The sequence below is a fragment of the Martes martes genome, assembly GCF_963455335.1.
Source record: "Martes martes genome assembly, chromosome: 1".
Classification (NCBI taxonomy): domain Eukaryota; kingdom Metazoa; phylum Chordata; class Mammalia; order Carnivora; family Mustelidae; genus Martes; species Martes martes.
The window spans coordinates 143,446,173-143,461,665 of record NC_137888.1 but is presented as its reverse complement, the minus strand read 5'-3'; the positions used below and the strand labels follow the sequence as shown (position 1 = coordinate 143,461,665).

The 15,493-nt window shown below is 37.6% G+C and overlaps 1 protein-coding gene across 1 annotated transcript in view; it reads right to left on the bottom strand.

Annotated features, from left to right (window-relative positions):
• Nucleotides 1-15,493, bottom strand: part of RBMS3 (RNA binding motif single stranded interacting protein 3) — a gene marked incomplete at its 3' end in the record, with an annotated part of 652,820 nt that overhangs the window by 189,956 nt on the left and 447,371 nt on the right. Inside the window, exon 6 of the mRNA XM_080808724.1 lies at nucleotides 6,007-6,086. Within this exon, the coding sequence (XP_080664850.1) occupies nucleotides 6,007-6,086 (80 nt within the window). The remainder of the gene's footprint in view (nucleotides 1-6,006; nucleotides 6,087-15,493) is intronic.

Genomic DNA, 15,493 nt, shown 5'->3' with positions numbered 1-15,493 from the left:
GGAAGAAGGAAAAGCCAATAAAAGGTGCCTTCTCGAGCTTGTTTTACAACTGTGGACAATCCCCTGAGGAATCTTGCAGGATGTGACTCAGAATTGTCTCTCCAAAGAATGAGAAGCTCAATTTTATCCATTGACTTCAATATCGCATTAATTGAGGGTCATCCCTAGAAGTGATAACTCTCCCAGAGTTTGCAGAAAACCCATGCTGAATTGGGTGAGCTTTTATAGATTTTGCTCTGAGGGAGAAAAGTTGAGAGATTCAGTAGATGCTCCAGATGGGTACTTCCAGGATGTAGAGAGCTTGCCCACTTCATCTGCAGCTGTAATCAGGTAGGAGGGAGGAGGTAGCATGTGGCACACAACCCATTCCAATCATTTCTAACCGCCTGAAGATATGATGCCCTGTACCTTCTCTGTCAGGCTTCTCATTTTCCAGTTTTAGAAATTTAATTATCTTGGTCTCTTTTCCCCCCCGCTAATCAGAAACCAACTCATATTTTCACAGTATCAACTATGGCTCCACAGGAAGTTTGAGAAATGATTGACCTAGCCCATGTCCACAGAATTCACACAGATTCTAAGACTCTATTGACTACAAAATTGCCAGGCTACTCCGTGAAGTTCACTAATAACATTCCAACAGTGTTTCATCATGAAGCAACATGTATTTGGTACCTTGAAATAATCAAGAAGGCATAACTAACATTAAAAATGAGAGACTTCACAGAAAGTACCTCCTAAATATTGCAAAAATCCTCTTATTAATGAGAAATCTAAAGGAACACTCCGTCGGGGATTGTAGTGTTTACCGAGTTTCTTATGCAAATGATGTTTTAGTTTCCCAAAGATGAGAAGCTCAGGGTTAGGCAGTGCCTCAACCAAGTAAAACCATAAAAAAATATATTTTTGCTAAGCTGTGTACCATAACACTTTTCTATTTGTTTCTTTATACTCAACAACAACATTTGTTACATTTGTGGACTTAATAGACAGGTATCACTGAGGAAACACTGATTGTGAGGGACCGCAACACTGTCCACTGATAAGAATTTGTATACTATTGCCAAACATTCAGAATTTTGTACCACGTCTTTAATTGAATATAAATGTCATTTAAGTACTTTGCTGATCTTTTACTCTGGGAAAAGTTCAAATGTAAACAACATTTCTTCTCATGTTCTTTAAAGAATTACCAAACTTTAAATATTTTTCCTTGCATACTCCAATGAAATATATATTCCACAATCATACACATTTTTATTTACATAAACACGCTCTAGAAAGATTATATGTCAAAGCATCAATAAGGCACACAATTTTATTCTATCTATTAGAAAAATATGATTCCTCTATCACTCACTTAGTTGTCTAACTTGCTGTTGATCACAGGTTTGTTAAAATTAAAAACATCTCAAAATTTGGTGAGCTCTTTCCCTACACTTCCCTACTTCTTTGAAGCTCAACTGGGATTAGATATAATTACCTCAAGAGAAAGAAAATCATACTACAAGAGGGTTATTCCATTTTCTTCTGGAAAGACTGCTCCATTGATAGGAAAATGTGTTTACAGGCAAAAGTCTAGTTTGGAGCAAAATGTGATTTATTTTTCTACAAACTAGCCTGCACGATCCATTCATCAATACATGTCCTTATACGTGGAAGCCTTTTCTACATGGTACATCACTCTGCTCCGGGGGCTCTTTGGAAGTGAACCTTTCAAGTTCATGCCCTACAGATCCCTGAAGTGTCTGGGAACTTACCCTTTGCTTCTGCCAGACGTTTGAAAATGAAATGCTTTGGGGCTGTACAACATTGCTGTGCAATTCATTATGGGACAATGAAATGTCTGGGGTTAGGCAGGCAAGCAACTAATGATCCTTCATTTTGTCCAGAAAACATCAAGATCGATATGTAGGACATGCAACATTTATGGAACACTGTGTTTTCTTTTCCCTCTAAGGGAGGGAGAAAATACTAGATGATCGCTTTCTGCAGATGGCTACATGATTGACGCTGGCCTCTCCTTCCCACCTGCTAGTAGAAACATAGCTGCCCGATCCCATATCATATATACCAGAATTCAAATAACTTTATTTTTTTGGCATGTATATTTGAGCTTCATTGATCCAGGTAACCAAAATCTGGGGACAGTGTTACAACCCAAAGTGAAAAGAACTAGTTCTGGAGGCTCTAATACACATTAACAATCCATGATATATTCTTAAAATTAGATCTTTTATATGAACAAAAAGGAGGAGCCCAGGAAAGCATGAACCAAAAGAAGATATCTACAAAGTTTCCTTCCAACTCACATCATCTGTCAGCAGGAATCAAGATTAAATACCACCCTGAATCTTTTTTAATGAATAAATTGTTGCTAGACTAACAAATTGGAATGGAAGCAACAACATAAATGTGGTCAATGTTACATGTCCTTGTAAATATCCTTAACTATAATGTTTTTCGAATTTGAAATTCAAAGCAATGTCAAAGTTTTGGGTTGAATTAGATCTTATTCTAATTCTTGTATAGAAATGACACAGTAGGGGATTTGGAAACTAGATGATCATCTCAGGGAAATAATTATCTTTGCATCTCCTTTAAGAGAAATCATTTGTCAAAAGTGACAGAAACCAAAATGGCACTGTTTTTGCCCAGTGACATGTGCACATTTCCCCCAAAGTCATCCCTAAATGGAGAAATAAAGAATGCAAATTTGGTACCAATTGTTCCCTACTTGCTTAGAGTAAGATAAAAGCAGGGTTTGGTATAAGAAGATGATTGACTTAACATGCAATCTTTTCTAAGGCTTATAGCCTGAGACTCTCTGGTCATTATTGGATCATTGTGAGGCCATCAATCACATGACCTTAAAACATTATATTGAAACAATCAATGTGACTTCCAAAAAATTGCAAACTTCTGAATTCAAAGATGCTAAATCTTGGTAATATAGAACACTGAGATTTTTTATAATTTTCTGAATTCTATTTTAATTGTAGGGGGGTCAGATCAATTATTGTTGGTTTTAATTAGCATATCCACAAGCAAGGATATATATCTCTAAAGCTACATTAGGATTGAAAAAGTTAAGAAATTGGTCATTTCTGTTGAAAATATCAAAGGAATCACTTCCAAATTGCTATTAGGGCCTATAGTGACATCCCACTTGCAGTCTTCAACTTGGAATAGAAAATTGGATTAAGAAATGAGTATTTGAAAACATTTCAATCAACCACAGCAAATAAGCAGAGAGGACCAATACGGGCAAACAACATACACTCATATTTGATCATACCCATTCTGATTTTGTGAATCAACCTAATGAGGGCGTTTTACTACTGGACTTACCAAAATACCCACATTTTGCATTATAGCCTATTTTATTCTGTATCAAACTTCAATATTAAGGGCGAAATACTTTCTGTTAACATTTGAAAATTTACTAAACTGTTTGACTTCCACTGCATAAATAAGCAAATTCAAGTAATAATGACAATCAGTATTGTGTATTTAATTTTACTACATTGAGTGCAAAGCTCAGAAGCATAAACTTGTATCTCTTAAGAGTTTTATAACTGAGTATAATTATTTTGCCTCTTGTGTTCCCATGAGATAAAAGTGAATGAAAAACTCATAACCAGGTTCTTGCTATTCACAATGTTTCCATTGGGTGTAGCTATGATATTAGACAGGTTGATATCACAGCCTGTGTTTTCAGCAAGAATGCCCAGACATTTGGGGATTTATAGGGACTTTCTTTGTCTTTAGCATTAAATTGTATTAGTCAGCTATGTTCTATGGGGGAAAACCAAATAGTACAGTTTCAAATCAAGTCAAGAAGGATTTCAGTGTCTTTTTATGAAAATGAAGAAACCTAAAAAACAAAACAAAAAAACCCTGAGAGGTATTTTAACTTGAATCAACAATAATTTCTACATAATTTGTTCATTCTTAATTTTTTTATATATAACCATCTAATTCACACCCAGTTTGGATGCCTTCTATATAGACAGGCATCCATTGGATAAAATGGGATAAATAAGGGGAGAATCCTCTAACAATTCAACCCCTTTATTCAATGATAGGTCTGAGCAGAGTGTCTTAAAGTGTCTTTTATGTTAAAAGAAAAAAAAAAATAAGTATTTCTCCTAAAATTCAAGGGCAGCTTACATGCTGAGATGAAAACTGCTAACTCTTCTTAACAACACCATATGTCTCCAATTGGATCATAATGCAGTCAGTTCTCAAGGGAACGTTACGCATGGAAGCTAACCAAATTGAGGCACAGGCGTCAATGTCTGTGTGCTCTCTGATTAACCAGGAGATGCTACTTTGGATTTTCCAGATCATCTAAGTGAGCGTCTGATGGGCCTTTCTCCTTACCCAATACCCTCCCCAGATGAACCGAGTCCTAAGAGGACCCTGACCCTGCTACATTAATATTTCTCTTTTTGTTCAGATTCCCTCTTCTATGTAGCCTCAATACATTTTAAGGAACTGAAATATTCAACCCCGAACTCTCTAACCATGTGTTTTAAATAGCAGACACATTGCATAGCAAACACAGTGGAAGTCCAGCTTTAAAGAATCAAAAGGAAAATAAAAGACTGAAGAAGTCACATTTTTCCCCTGAGAGTCACCGAAAACGAAAGAGCAACCAATAAACCAATATGGATTAGTCAAACATTTCTAAAGCACTCCATTCAATCTCAAATATTTTTATTCATGAGTAAGATATATTTTTAAATCTACTCACTTAATATTAAACCCTTGCCATATATACTACTACCAGATTAATAGCAAGTTGAGGCATTGCAGCTTAAGTCCAGACACATGTGATATATTCAATTCTTTATGTCAAATGTAATTTTTAATAGTAGAAAGTTATATCATCTTGTGATGTGTATAAAAGCTTAAGGATTTTGCCTTGGGAAATGTGAAATGTCCTCGGATAGTCAAGACTGGTGCTTCTCAAACTGTTTCTAATGAGTAGACAGATTACAAAATAAATAAATAAATAAATAAATAAAATACGTCAGGAACTGATTTTTTTTTAAAATATTTTATTTATTTATTTGACAGAGATCACAAGTAGGCAGAAAGGCAGGCAGAGAGAGAGGAGGAAGCAGGCTCCCCGCTGAGCAGAGAGCCCTATGTGGGGCTCGATCCCAAGACTCCGGGATCATGACCCAAGCCGAAAGCAGAGGCTTTAACCCACTGAGCCACCCAGGCGCCCCAGGAACTGATATTTTAAAAAATATATAAAATTATGCATTCAGATTTCATAGTAACATAAAATTGCTACAAAAGTTTCTAAATGCAAAAAGCAAAAAAAATTCTAAATGCTTCTTCTCACTCTCTGTACTCTTCTTATGATGGACTGGTAAGAAATGCTTAGAAACTTGCATCAATCAGTGTATTTCACTGTGACTATCACTGTTTAGAGAGATACATTATAAAACAGAAATCAAGGGGCACCTGGGTGACTCAGTTGGTTAAGTGACTGCCTTCAGCTCAGGTCATGATCCCAGAGTCCTGGGATCAAGTCCCACATCAGGCTCCCAGCTCCATGGAGAATCTGCTTCTCCCTCTAACCTCTCCTCTCATGCTCTCTCACTCTGTCTCTCTCTCAAATAAATAAATAAAATTAAAAAAAAAAGAAATTTATAAAAAAAAATAAAGTAGAAATCAAGATACCAACATTAATGACAGGAATCATGATCTTCCTTCACTTGAAATGAATTTTAAACTATTCTTTGCTATTTCTCTTCCAATTCACTTTAGGCAATCAGTAGCAGAGAGTCAAAAGAAAGGCCAAAGAATCATCAAGAAGATTTTGGTTATTTTGAGAAAGATGAGTTGCGACATATTATTTAAAAAGATGCAATTACAAAAGCAACATTTTGGTTCCCAGTGACCAACTGAGGCCTTTACCATGTACTCATTTAAACAATAGCAATAAACCTAGACATAAATGAATGATTACTTAATGGCATTTCTTACCTGGGATGCCTGGTGGTGTTTTCAGGTATTTTCCATTAAAATGTTGAATGACCACTTCACATTTTTCAGTAGACTCCATTCTGGAAAAAGAGGTAAACAGGGGATCATATACTTTCATAAGGTCATGCATATTCAGGAAAAGTAAATAAAAATGAAAAGGAAAATAGGAAAACCACAGAAAAGCTTGATTTCAGAATTCTACAAGACTTGTCAACTGTTGCCATGACCACCATGATCAGAATATCACGAACTCACCACTGCTGAGAGTATGTAGTATTTACTGCATTGGAAGTTGCCTATATGGACGGCTCTGTGCTGATTCCTCTCCCAGAAGAAATACTGAGGCATTATCTTATTTAATCCACTGAACAGTATCTGGCATTTGAAAGTGCTCGATAAATACCTGTTGAACATCTGAATTAGCAAAGTTGAAAGGTAGGTCTTGTTGCTCTTCAGATCAAGGGCTCTGAGGCTTAATATAACAGTGTTGTCATCAACACCTCAACACTTTTATTGAAAACCCACTGGTTGAAGATACAAAAGAGAATATATTTGGGGTCCCAAATGTGAGAGAAGAACATAAATACATAAACCTCAAATCCTGAACTTTCTTCCTTTTGAATTTTTGAAATCCTCTCTTTTTTCATACTATACATCCATATTCCTAAACTAGGTTTCTTGGGCCAAATTTTGGCATCTCACTTGCAAGCTAAAGAATGGACATTTTGAACTATACCATCGTAATGTCAACATTGGCACTGTCACCCTATCCAAAGTAGACTAGTATTGGCAACATTTTCTGAATAATTAACTATAGCGGGGCTTTATTATTTTATAACATTGGCTAGAGAAGATAAAAATTAAAGGGCTGATTCCGATGAAAGGAAATTAAGTCCCCCAAACAGTATACTAGAGGCAAATACAAATTTAAAAAAACAGCCCACACACATATGAAAGAATGTGTATGAAACGTGTGAAATTTGTCTAAAAGGCAAAGTATAACTTTGGATTTTCCGCTGTGTTATTAATATGAGCTTCCTTGGAATGGAGTCTTTTAACTCAAGTTATAAAACTTCCCTACACCTAAATCTTAAGTGTGTTTTCAGGAGCCTATTACACGCACAGGAAAAAAGATAAGGGAAATATGTAAACAAACGCCAAATAAGTTAAACATTTATTACAGCTACAGGAATTCAAATGTGAGAGAAATTCCAGAAACCAGGGAAACACTGAGAAGTAGGCACAGAAGGCCAGAAGGGCCCTTCGAGAAGTCATTAGGGCAGGGGACTGACCTGACCCTGTGTCCTTTGAGAGGTGGGTGAGGTGAGCAGAATACTGTGCTTGTGTGGAAGGTTTACAGGGTTTGGTGGTACTATTGAAGGTAAGCTGAGAGATGCAGACAAGGCCACCTGAATTATCAGGTTAAGAAATTCAAGATGGTATCAGGACCATGTTCCAAGGGGGGGGCGGGTCATCATTATTTTCTGACTCGATTTAAAAGAAAAAAAAACAAAAAAAAAAAAACATCTTTTCTGATGTACATTTCTATGAGGCATGGGATGGAGGCACATTTTTTTGTATAGAGATACATATAAACGGCAAATCTCTACCTACCCAGTAAAACTGAGACCAGTGCAGAACAAGGGAGCCACAGATTTAGAACAAGTCTGGTGGCTTAAAATCTGTTGGCACCATTGTGAAATTCTTCATGATTTTCTAACAAGGGGTCCTGTATTTTTAACTTGCACTGGGTCCCACTAATTACGTCACTAGTCCTGCTACGACAAGAAAGTGTAGGAACCCGACAGGTTATTATTCATTTATCAGATGGCTCAATGGATTCACATAGGTGTTATTTTGAAGAACATGCAAAGAATGAATTGATTTTATGTCCAAATGTGTGTGAGGGGGGCAACCAAACTTCTTTAAGCTTAATAACATACAATTTTACTAAATAAAAATAAAAACAAAGAGAGTATTTTGTTCACTGCTTAATCACAAGTGCCTGCACATGAGAAGATATTTGGTAAGAAAGGCAAGATGAACCTTTCTCCATTCCAAACACCGAGGAATAGTGAAGTACAACTTTCTTAACTCCTTTGAGTTTTTCTTTCTGTGGAATCTTTTACAGTAAGTCTTTCAACCTCTTGTTATTATTATTATTATTACTTTTTTTTTTTTAAGTAAGAAACTTGCATTTCTAGGAACAAAAGAATTCTAATTCTGTTCTTTCTGTCTTCTCACAGGATCTACTATCTATCGTCTCTTAGGGACAATAACCTTCCCTCCTACCAGAGACATGAATGGGAGAGGAAATGTAAGCCCTTAATTACTACAGATGTTACTTTATGGAATTTTTATTCCAGGAGAGCTACAGAATGAAAAGCTTATGCCCCAGAGCCCCCTCCTTGTTCAATCTCTCTCTGGATACTCATCTAGATAAAAGGCAGTTAAGAATCTGAAGCTTGCTTGCAAGAGTCCTACAAATCAAATCCTTTCTCTTTGTCTTCAAAGGACATGGAGTTCTAAATGAAGACTAAAACCAGATTGGGGTGTGTGTGTCTGTGTTCGCACGTTCTTGTTGATTCTATATAATGTGTTTGAGAAGCTAAAGTAGAAAATCAGGTGGCTCCCCCACTCCACCCACCTGAAATGTTTTTGCACTGGATTGAAAGCCTCAAGTCTTCCCTCTTGGATTCTAAATATGATCGTCTTTCCTGGAGACTATTTTACAGTCATATCAGGCCGGGTGGGGGCTGTTTCTAGTAACGCGAAGACAGGCATAGATGGTTCACTTTGCTTCATTCAGATTTAACTGAGTGCATGTCGGCAGCGAGCCTTTAGAGACTCTCGTCTCTGAAAGAATAAACGCAATAAAAGTCTGTTTTCTGTAGCTGCCGGCGCTTCGTGTCAAACCCTGTTACGCTGCACCACCCAGCAGTGACAATTTCATTTTAATACACGGGGCACATTGTAACAAGGCAAAGCAGTCCCAGCAGAGGCAGTGATAGAGGAGGCACCAAGGGAAAGGCTCAGGGTTCCTCACTATTTTGTGTGGAACCGGAACAAAAGTGAGACAGGAGCTCTGGGGGAAAGAGACTGCATTTGAATAGCCACCTTCGGAAGAATGTGCCCATTCTCTTCTCAAGTTTCACAATTAACGGCTTTGACATGGCTGCTCAAGCTATCTGCAATCTGGCCCACGCTTCAGTTGAAACTGACACTAGCATTATCAAGTGAGTCTGAAAAGGCGGCACGCCAGACAAAGCTGCCTTTACATGTCCCTTTCAGACGGGCCACTGAATCACTACAACCGCATCTATTCTTCCCAGACGGTACCTGAACCCTCTCGAGTACCTCGGGACAGCTCGCGTGCCAGGCCAACCATTCACCCCAAGATACATTAATTAGGTTCTTACAAGGCTTCAATCATTGTATAAAGCTTCAGGGTTTTCTGTTAGGTCTGATGTTTAAATATAAATACACATTAAAGGTCCCGTTTGACATTCTTTCTTGTCTCAGTGCCTAGGAACCTGGCTTCAGTCATTCAAAACAAACCACAGAATTGTGATTAAAAAAAATAATAATGATTTTTTTTTTAAACGCCAGTTCCAGAGAAGCCAGTTTCACAGCCAATACAATTCCCACAAGCAAGTTACATCAGAGGAGAATTTGATCCAATATTAGTAGACTGTTAGAAAAGATTTTTAGTAGAATGTAGAATTTAGTAGAATTTAGTAAATTCTACTAATTTAGTAGAAATTAGCAGAATGTAGAAAAGATTTTTCCAAAACCTTCTGCAGCCTACCTATCTCAGCTTAATAGAGAATCTCTCAGTTTATGATCTCAAGGCAGTAAGCATTATTAGCCATATATATAAAACCAATCCACTTTGCCATTTATTTGGTTAATTAGAGGTTTCCGCTATTGTGAAATTTTTGTGGTTTTGCAATCCCGGGCTCTGTACAAATTATTGGCAATTTAGCATATCCAACGTTGCGAGCCAGCCTTCCATTTAAATCCGGTTAGAGTTACGCAAAGGGGCAACGTTAACAGATTTTTAAAAGTACTAAAATGTATATTCCTTCAGAGATTTCAAAAATAAATTCCATCATTTACTTCTTACTTTATCGTAATGGAGAGAACAGTTGAGTCCCCAGAACAAAGATGAGTGAATGAGCTGAACTTTCTTCTCAGTCTTTACAGTTTGTTTTCTCTCTGCCAGGTGCTTGACATTCTTAGGATACAAGTATCAGAAACACCCAATAATGAAGCACAGCTGCCTTTCTGCCATCTTCCTTTGCCAAAACCCAGACATTTAGGTGGGGTCTTACTCGGGAGTACAACACATTCCTTTTCAGGAAATGAAACTATGGACGATATTTAACTAATAAAAACCCACTCCAGAGTTTTAGAATCGCATAATTTCAGCACTAGAAATAGCCCCAGATATCAACTTCACCTTCAAAATTGTACAGATGAAGAAACGAACACTAATTGCCTTCGCTAGAGACTAGTCAGTGGATGAACCTGGATTAGCTGGAAAAAATGGAGTTCCATTGCTGGCCTCCCACCATCCCTCCTGGTTTCCTGCACTCGTCTCTGTAATGTGTTCTGATGCTGGATGGATCGTGCTATCTCCATTCTAGTTCCCTCTCTCATAACCAGAGCAGTTGTTCTCAAAAATGGAGATATACCTTCATCTGATGTGACTAAAAGGGCACTTGACCTCTATGGTACTCTTTCCAAAAATCTATACATCATAGGGATCCTATTATGAGAAAAAAAAAACAAAAAAACATCAAATATACCCAACTCTGGAGACATTCCCCAGTTTACCTGGCTAGTGCCACTTAGGAAAAACAAGGAAAGTCTGAGAAAGAGTCACAGATCATAACAGACTGATGACACATGACAACTAAATACAAAAGTGGCACTCTCGGTTAGATTCTGGAATAGAAAAAGCATATCAGTGGAAAAATTGGTGAAATCCAAATAAAGTCTGGAGTTTAGTTAATAATAATGTATCAATGTCATATTCTTAATTTTGACATGTATACCATGGTGTTGTAAAATGTTAACAAATGGCATGGTGTATATGGGAACTCTTTATTTCCTCTGTAATGTTTCTATTAAATTAAACTTATTCCAAAATAAAATGTTTATTTTATAATAACTGTACATTAAAATGATCAGGAAACTATTTTTAAAAATACCAATGTCTGCGCCCCAGCCCAGGAGATTTTAATTTAACTGCTTTGGCATGAAGTCCAGGCACCAATTTTTCAAAGCTACCCAGGTGATTCCAGTGTGCAGCCAAGGTTGAAAACCACTGTGCTGGAGCTCCTTGTCACATGTCCCAAACTAGAACTTATGGGCTGAATCCAGCCTTCAGGTAGAAAGTTTTGTTTGGCCTACAAAGAGGTTTTTAGAGAATCTGAAATGGTTGTCAACATTTCAAGATTGGGAGACTTCACATAAAAATCTGGATTCCTGAACTCTGCATGGCAACTATGGTACAATAAAATAAATTTAGTCTTTGTCCCTAGTTTCTGACACAGAACTCCTAAAACCCATGATATTTCCTGAGCGAAAGGAGTGTCCTTTGTTACTTATAATAAGACCTTTTTGACCATACCTGAGTTTATGTTAATGAGGCAACTCAAGAAGGGACCCCTCGAGAAATTCAGGTTGGGGCTGTTCACCACAAAGACCAAATGATTGGAAGTTTGGAGCTTCAGCCTCACCCACCACCTCTGGGGATGGAAAAGGGGCTGAAGATTGATATCACCAACGGCCAGTAAATGAATCAACCATGCCTATGCCATAAAACCTCCATAATAACCACTAAACAAAACAGTTCAGAGAGCTTCCACGTTGGTGAACACACAATTTGCCGATTTTCCCGGAGGGTGGCAGGCCCACGGAGGACAGAGAAGCTCTAGGTCACTCCTTATACCCTGTATCTTGCCCTCTACATCTCTTTTGGCCATTCCTGAGTTGTATCCTTCGTAATATACTAGTAAACATAAGAAAATTGTTTTCACGAGTCCTGTGGATTATTCTAGTGACTCAGCAAATCTGACGGGGTTAAGGAATGGTGGGTAGCTCCCACCATCTGGAGCTGGTGTCTGAAGTGGGAACAGTCTTGTGGGACTGAGCCCTCAAACCTATGAGGTCTGGTGATAACCCTACATAGTGTTATAATTGAACTGAATAGTGGGACACCCAGTTCGTGTCATAATTGGAGAACTGGGAGAACTGATGTAGAAAAACAACATGTATCTATTGTTAGAAAACCCCACACTTTTGGTTTTAGAAGTGGTAGCATCATAGCAACCATGACCTGAAGTTGAACAGTTGCTTCCTTTAAACTGAACTGGTTTGTCATCACTCCTACTGTCCTGTATCAATTGCCAATGTTAAGGTAAAGTAGCAGATGCTTAGTTATCATTAACCTTGCACTATTTTTTCTTTCCTTTCCTTTTTTTTTTTTTTTTAAATTAGTGAAGTCAAGGGGAAGGAAAAATAAGTCAATTTACCCATGTGTTTTCTGGTATTTTCTGTTTACCCTTCTATATGTCTTCTCTGTTCTATGCTTCAAAGAACCATCTATGAACTCTGTCCTCTTAGCTCTTTTATCTGATAGCTTTTCATTGGATTCAGCCACAGGAATAAAGAGAAGTTTGACCAGTTCCTCCTCCTTCTCTCTTCGCCTTGGCACTGCCTCTCTGGCTGGGAGTGCATCTCTCCCTGTCTCTAGCTACTCCAGGTAGCCTTTTCCACAGCTCTGGGTCTCACTGGCTCTGGGAGCACTCTTCCACCTACCTTCAGCTGTCTTGGGGTGGTAAAAGCTTCCTTCTGCTGGTCATCTCTGGGTATCTCCACATCCTTAGTCAGTTCCCTTCACTCTACCCACACTTTTCTTAAATCCTGCTTTATTCTAGTCTCTTCCGCTGAATCATGTGGGGTGAAATTCTGTTTGCAGCCAGCATGCTGATGGCTCTGCCATAAAATTATCAAGGCTGGAGGGACAAAATTACCCTGGAGGTTGTGTGTTTGAAGGAAAAGGCAAGGAAACAAACAAACAAACAATGGTTTCTTTTACACCAGTCTGGGAACTATTGATACTTAGATTATCTGACTACCTTCAGTTGACATCATAACCAAAATCTGGCCTTTAAAACCATAGACTAATGTTTTCAAAAGGAGTTCTGGTGAAGAAATGGAAGAAAATTAAATTAAAAACATTAAAATAGAGATAAAGGAGGAATCAATAAGTATAGAATGTTCAGAACTAGAAAAATCCTACCATTAAGTGCCGCTTGAATTCATTACCGCTTTTAATCAATCTCTTTGTGCTACAGGCACATTTGACTCCTAGATATTATTATCTGTTACATCTCTTTTCTTTCCTCTATGAAATAGTAACCTCACCCCTTTTTCTGGTTCCCAAATATGCCAAAGTTGCCCCCATCTTGAATCTCTGCCTGCCTTTTCCCTTGCCAGGATTCCCTATCCATTCCCACCATAAGATGTATCTCAGCCTAAATGCTCTCTCTTCAGAGAACTTTCCTGTTCTTGACTTCCAGCCTCTCATTCTGCCATACTCTCTATTGTACCCCTATGTTTCCTTTTGCTTTGATAGCCCTTCAATTATTTTATATGGATTATTTGATATTATTTTATATTTTCTTATTTGTTTGGTTACATTTTTTTGTCTCCCCAGTCTAGTACAATGTCAGATATTTTTCTCCTGTGTACCCCTCTGCATTATCTGCCAGTGTCTTGAACAATTACTGGCATATTATAGTTCCCAAGACATATTTATTGGGTAACATGGACAAACGAACAAACACATGATACATAGCAGAAAAGGAGGCTCAGAGAGTTTTATACTTTGTCCAAGAACACAGATAGGAGGTGCAGAAGTAAGATGCAAGCTATGTTATTTCTGACCCAGAAAGCCATGTTCATAACCACACAGAGTGAGTGGATAAGATGGTCCAACTTACAGAAAGCTGAGACTATAGGAAAGATACTAAAAAAGACTCACACTTGTGAGTTCAATTGACATCTCCCAGTCTTTCTTCTTTATTGGTGGGAAATAGACAAGCTACCTCACAACTCCCACAGCCTTCAGATGGTCCAGGAGTCCCCATCATGGTTTGTGCTTATAGCCAGTACAAGGCAAAGAAATTGTACAGGCCCTGAGCACACTTACTGGTTACTCTTTCCGACCTCGAGGTAACGAAGTTCTCCAATTTCAGCTTTACATGAGTAAATAATATTCAGAACTCTCCTCTCATCTTACAGAGGATGATCTTTGCGATCTGGTCATTTTGATGCCACAATGATAAAATAATAAATTATATGTTTCCCTCCTTCTCTTCATTTTTATAAAGCCATGTATAGAGCAAGACTTGAGTCCAGAACATCTCAAAATTATAGATTACTCGGTGCAACTTAAGCCATTTGTTTGATTGGTTGACTGTTTGGCTCATTGCTTGGTTGGTTGGTTTGGGTCTTGAACCCCATGCTCCAAATACGTGGAAAAGAAAGCAGAATGTTCTGCCATATCTCTAGCCATGATCACGACTTACTGATGGTGAAAGAAAGAAACATTGTACAGAAACGGATCAAGATAAATGAAGAAACACACAAAACAAGAGCAAAGATCCAGAAGCCGAAGGATGGACCAAGAGTCTACTTTCCAGTGGATCACGTTTGATGGTAATTGGCTGAGTAATTAAGAGTACTGAACGGAGTAAAACCCATTATTCTCTTCAGTCTCAACAAACACTGTAATCTCTCTCTGTGCAAATACAGCTGCAATTTGGAGATGACTAATCACTAAATTTACACTTTGGAGATTTTCTTTGTTCACATTTGATTTCCTAGTTCCATGTAAGTTTGAGGTAGAAACAGCAAAACAATTGCCAAGACAACAAGGGGTGGAGGGATTTTTAAAACAAAAACTCCATCAGATCAAAAAATATGATCGAAACATATCCTAAACAATGACAATCAGGCAAGTGTGATAGTCATTTTAAAGGGTCATATATTTGCCTGCAAGAGAAGAACTGATATTTGCCTTACAATTTTTTTTAATTACTATATTTTGATTATGCTGATCCTGAGTCAAAATTCGTTATATTTCAGGAGGGGAGAAGATAAGGAGCAAGAAGCATCAGGCAGTAGAAAGTAAATCAATAAAATTTTAAAGATATTCGACACTAATAAAAGAATACACAAAAAGTATTTTCACCTGCTATTTATATTGATTTTTAATAATCAGGCTGGAATTTGTCTATCTATAACCACAATTATTATTACTATTTTTACTTCACAGAAAGAAAGAACTGAAACTCTTTAATTGGAAAATGTGTTCATTCATTAGGGCGAGATAGAACACAGGGCTGCCCATATGTTAAAAGTCATTCAAACAAAATTCCATGAGAATCAAATTAAGAGTACTGAGGAGGGG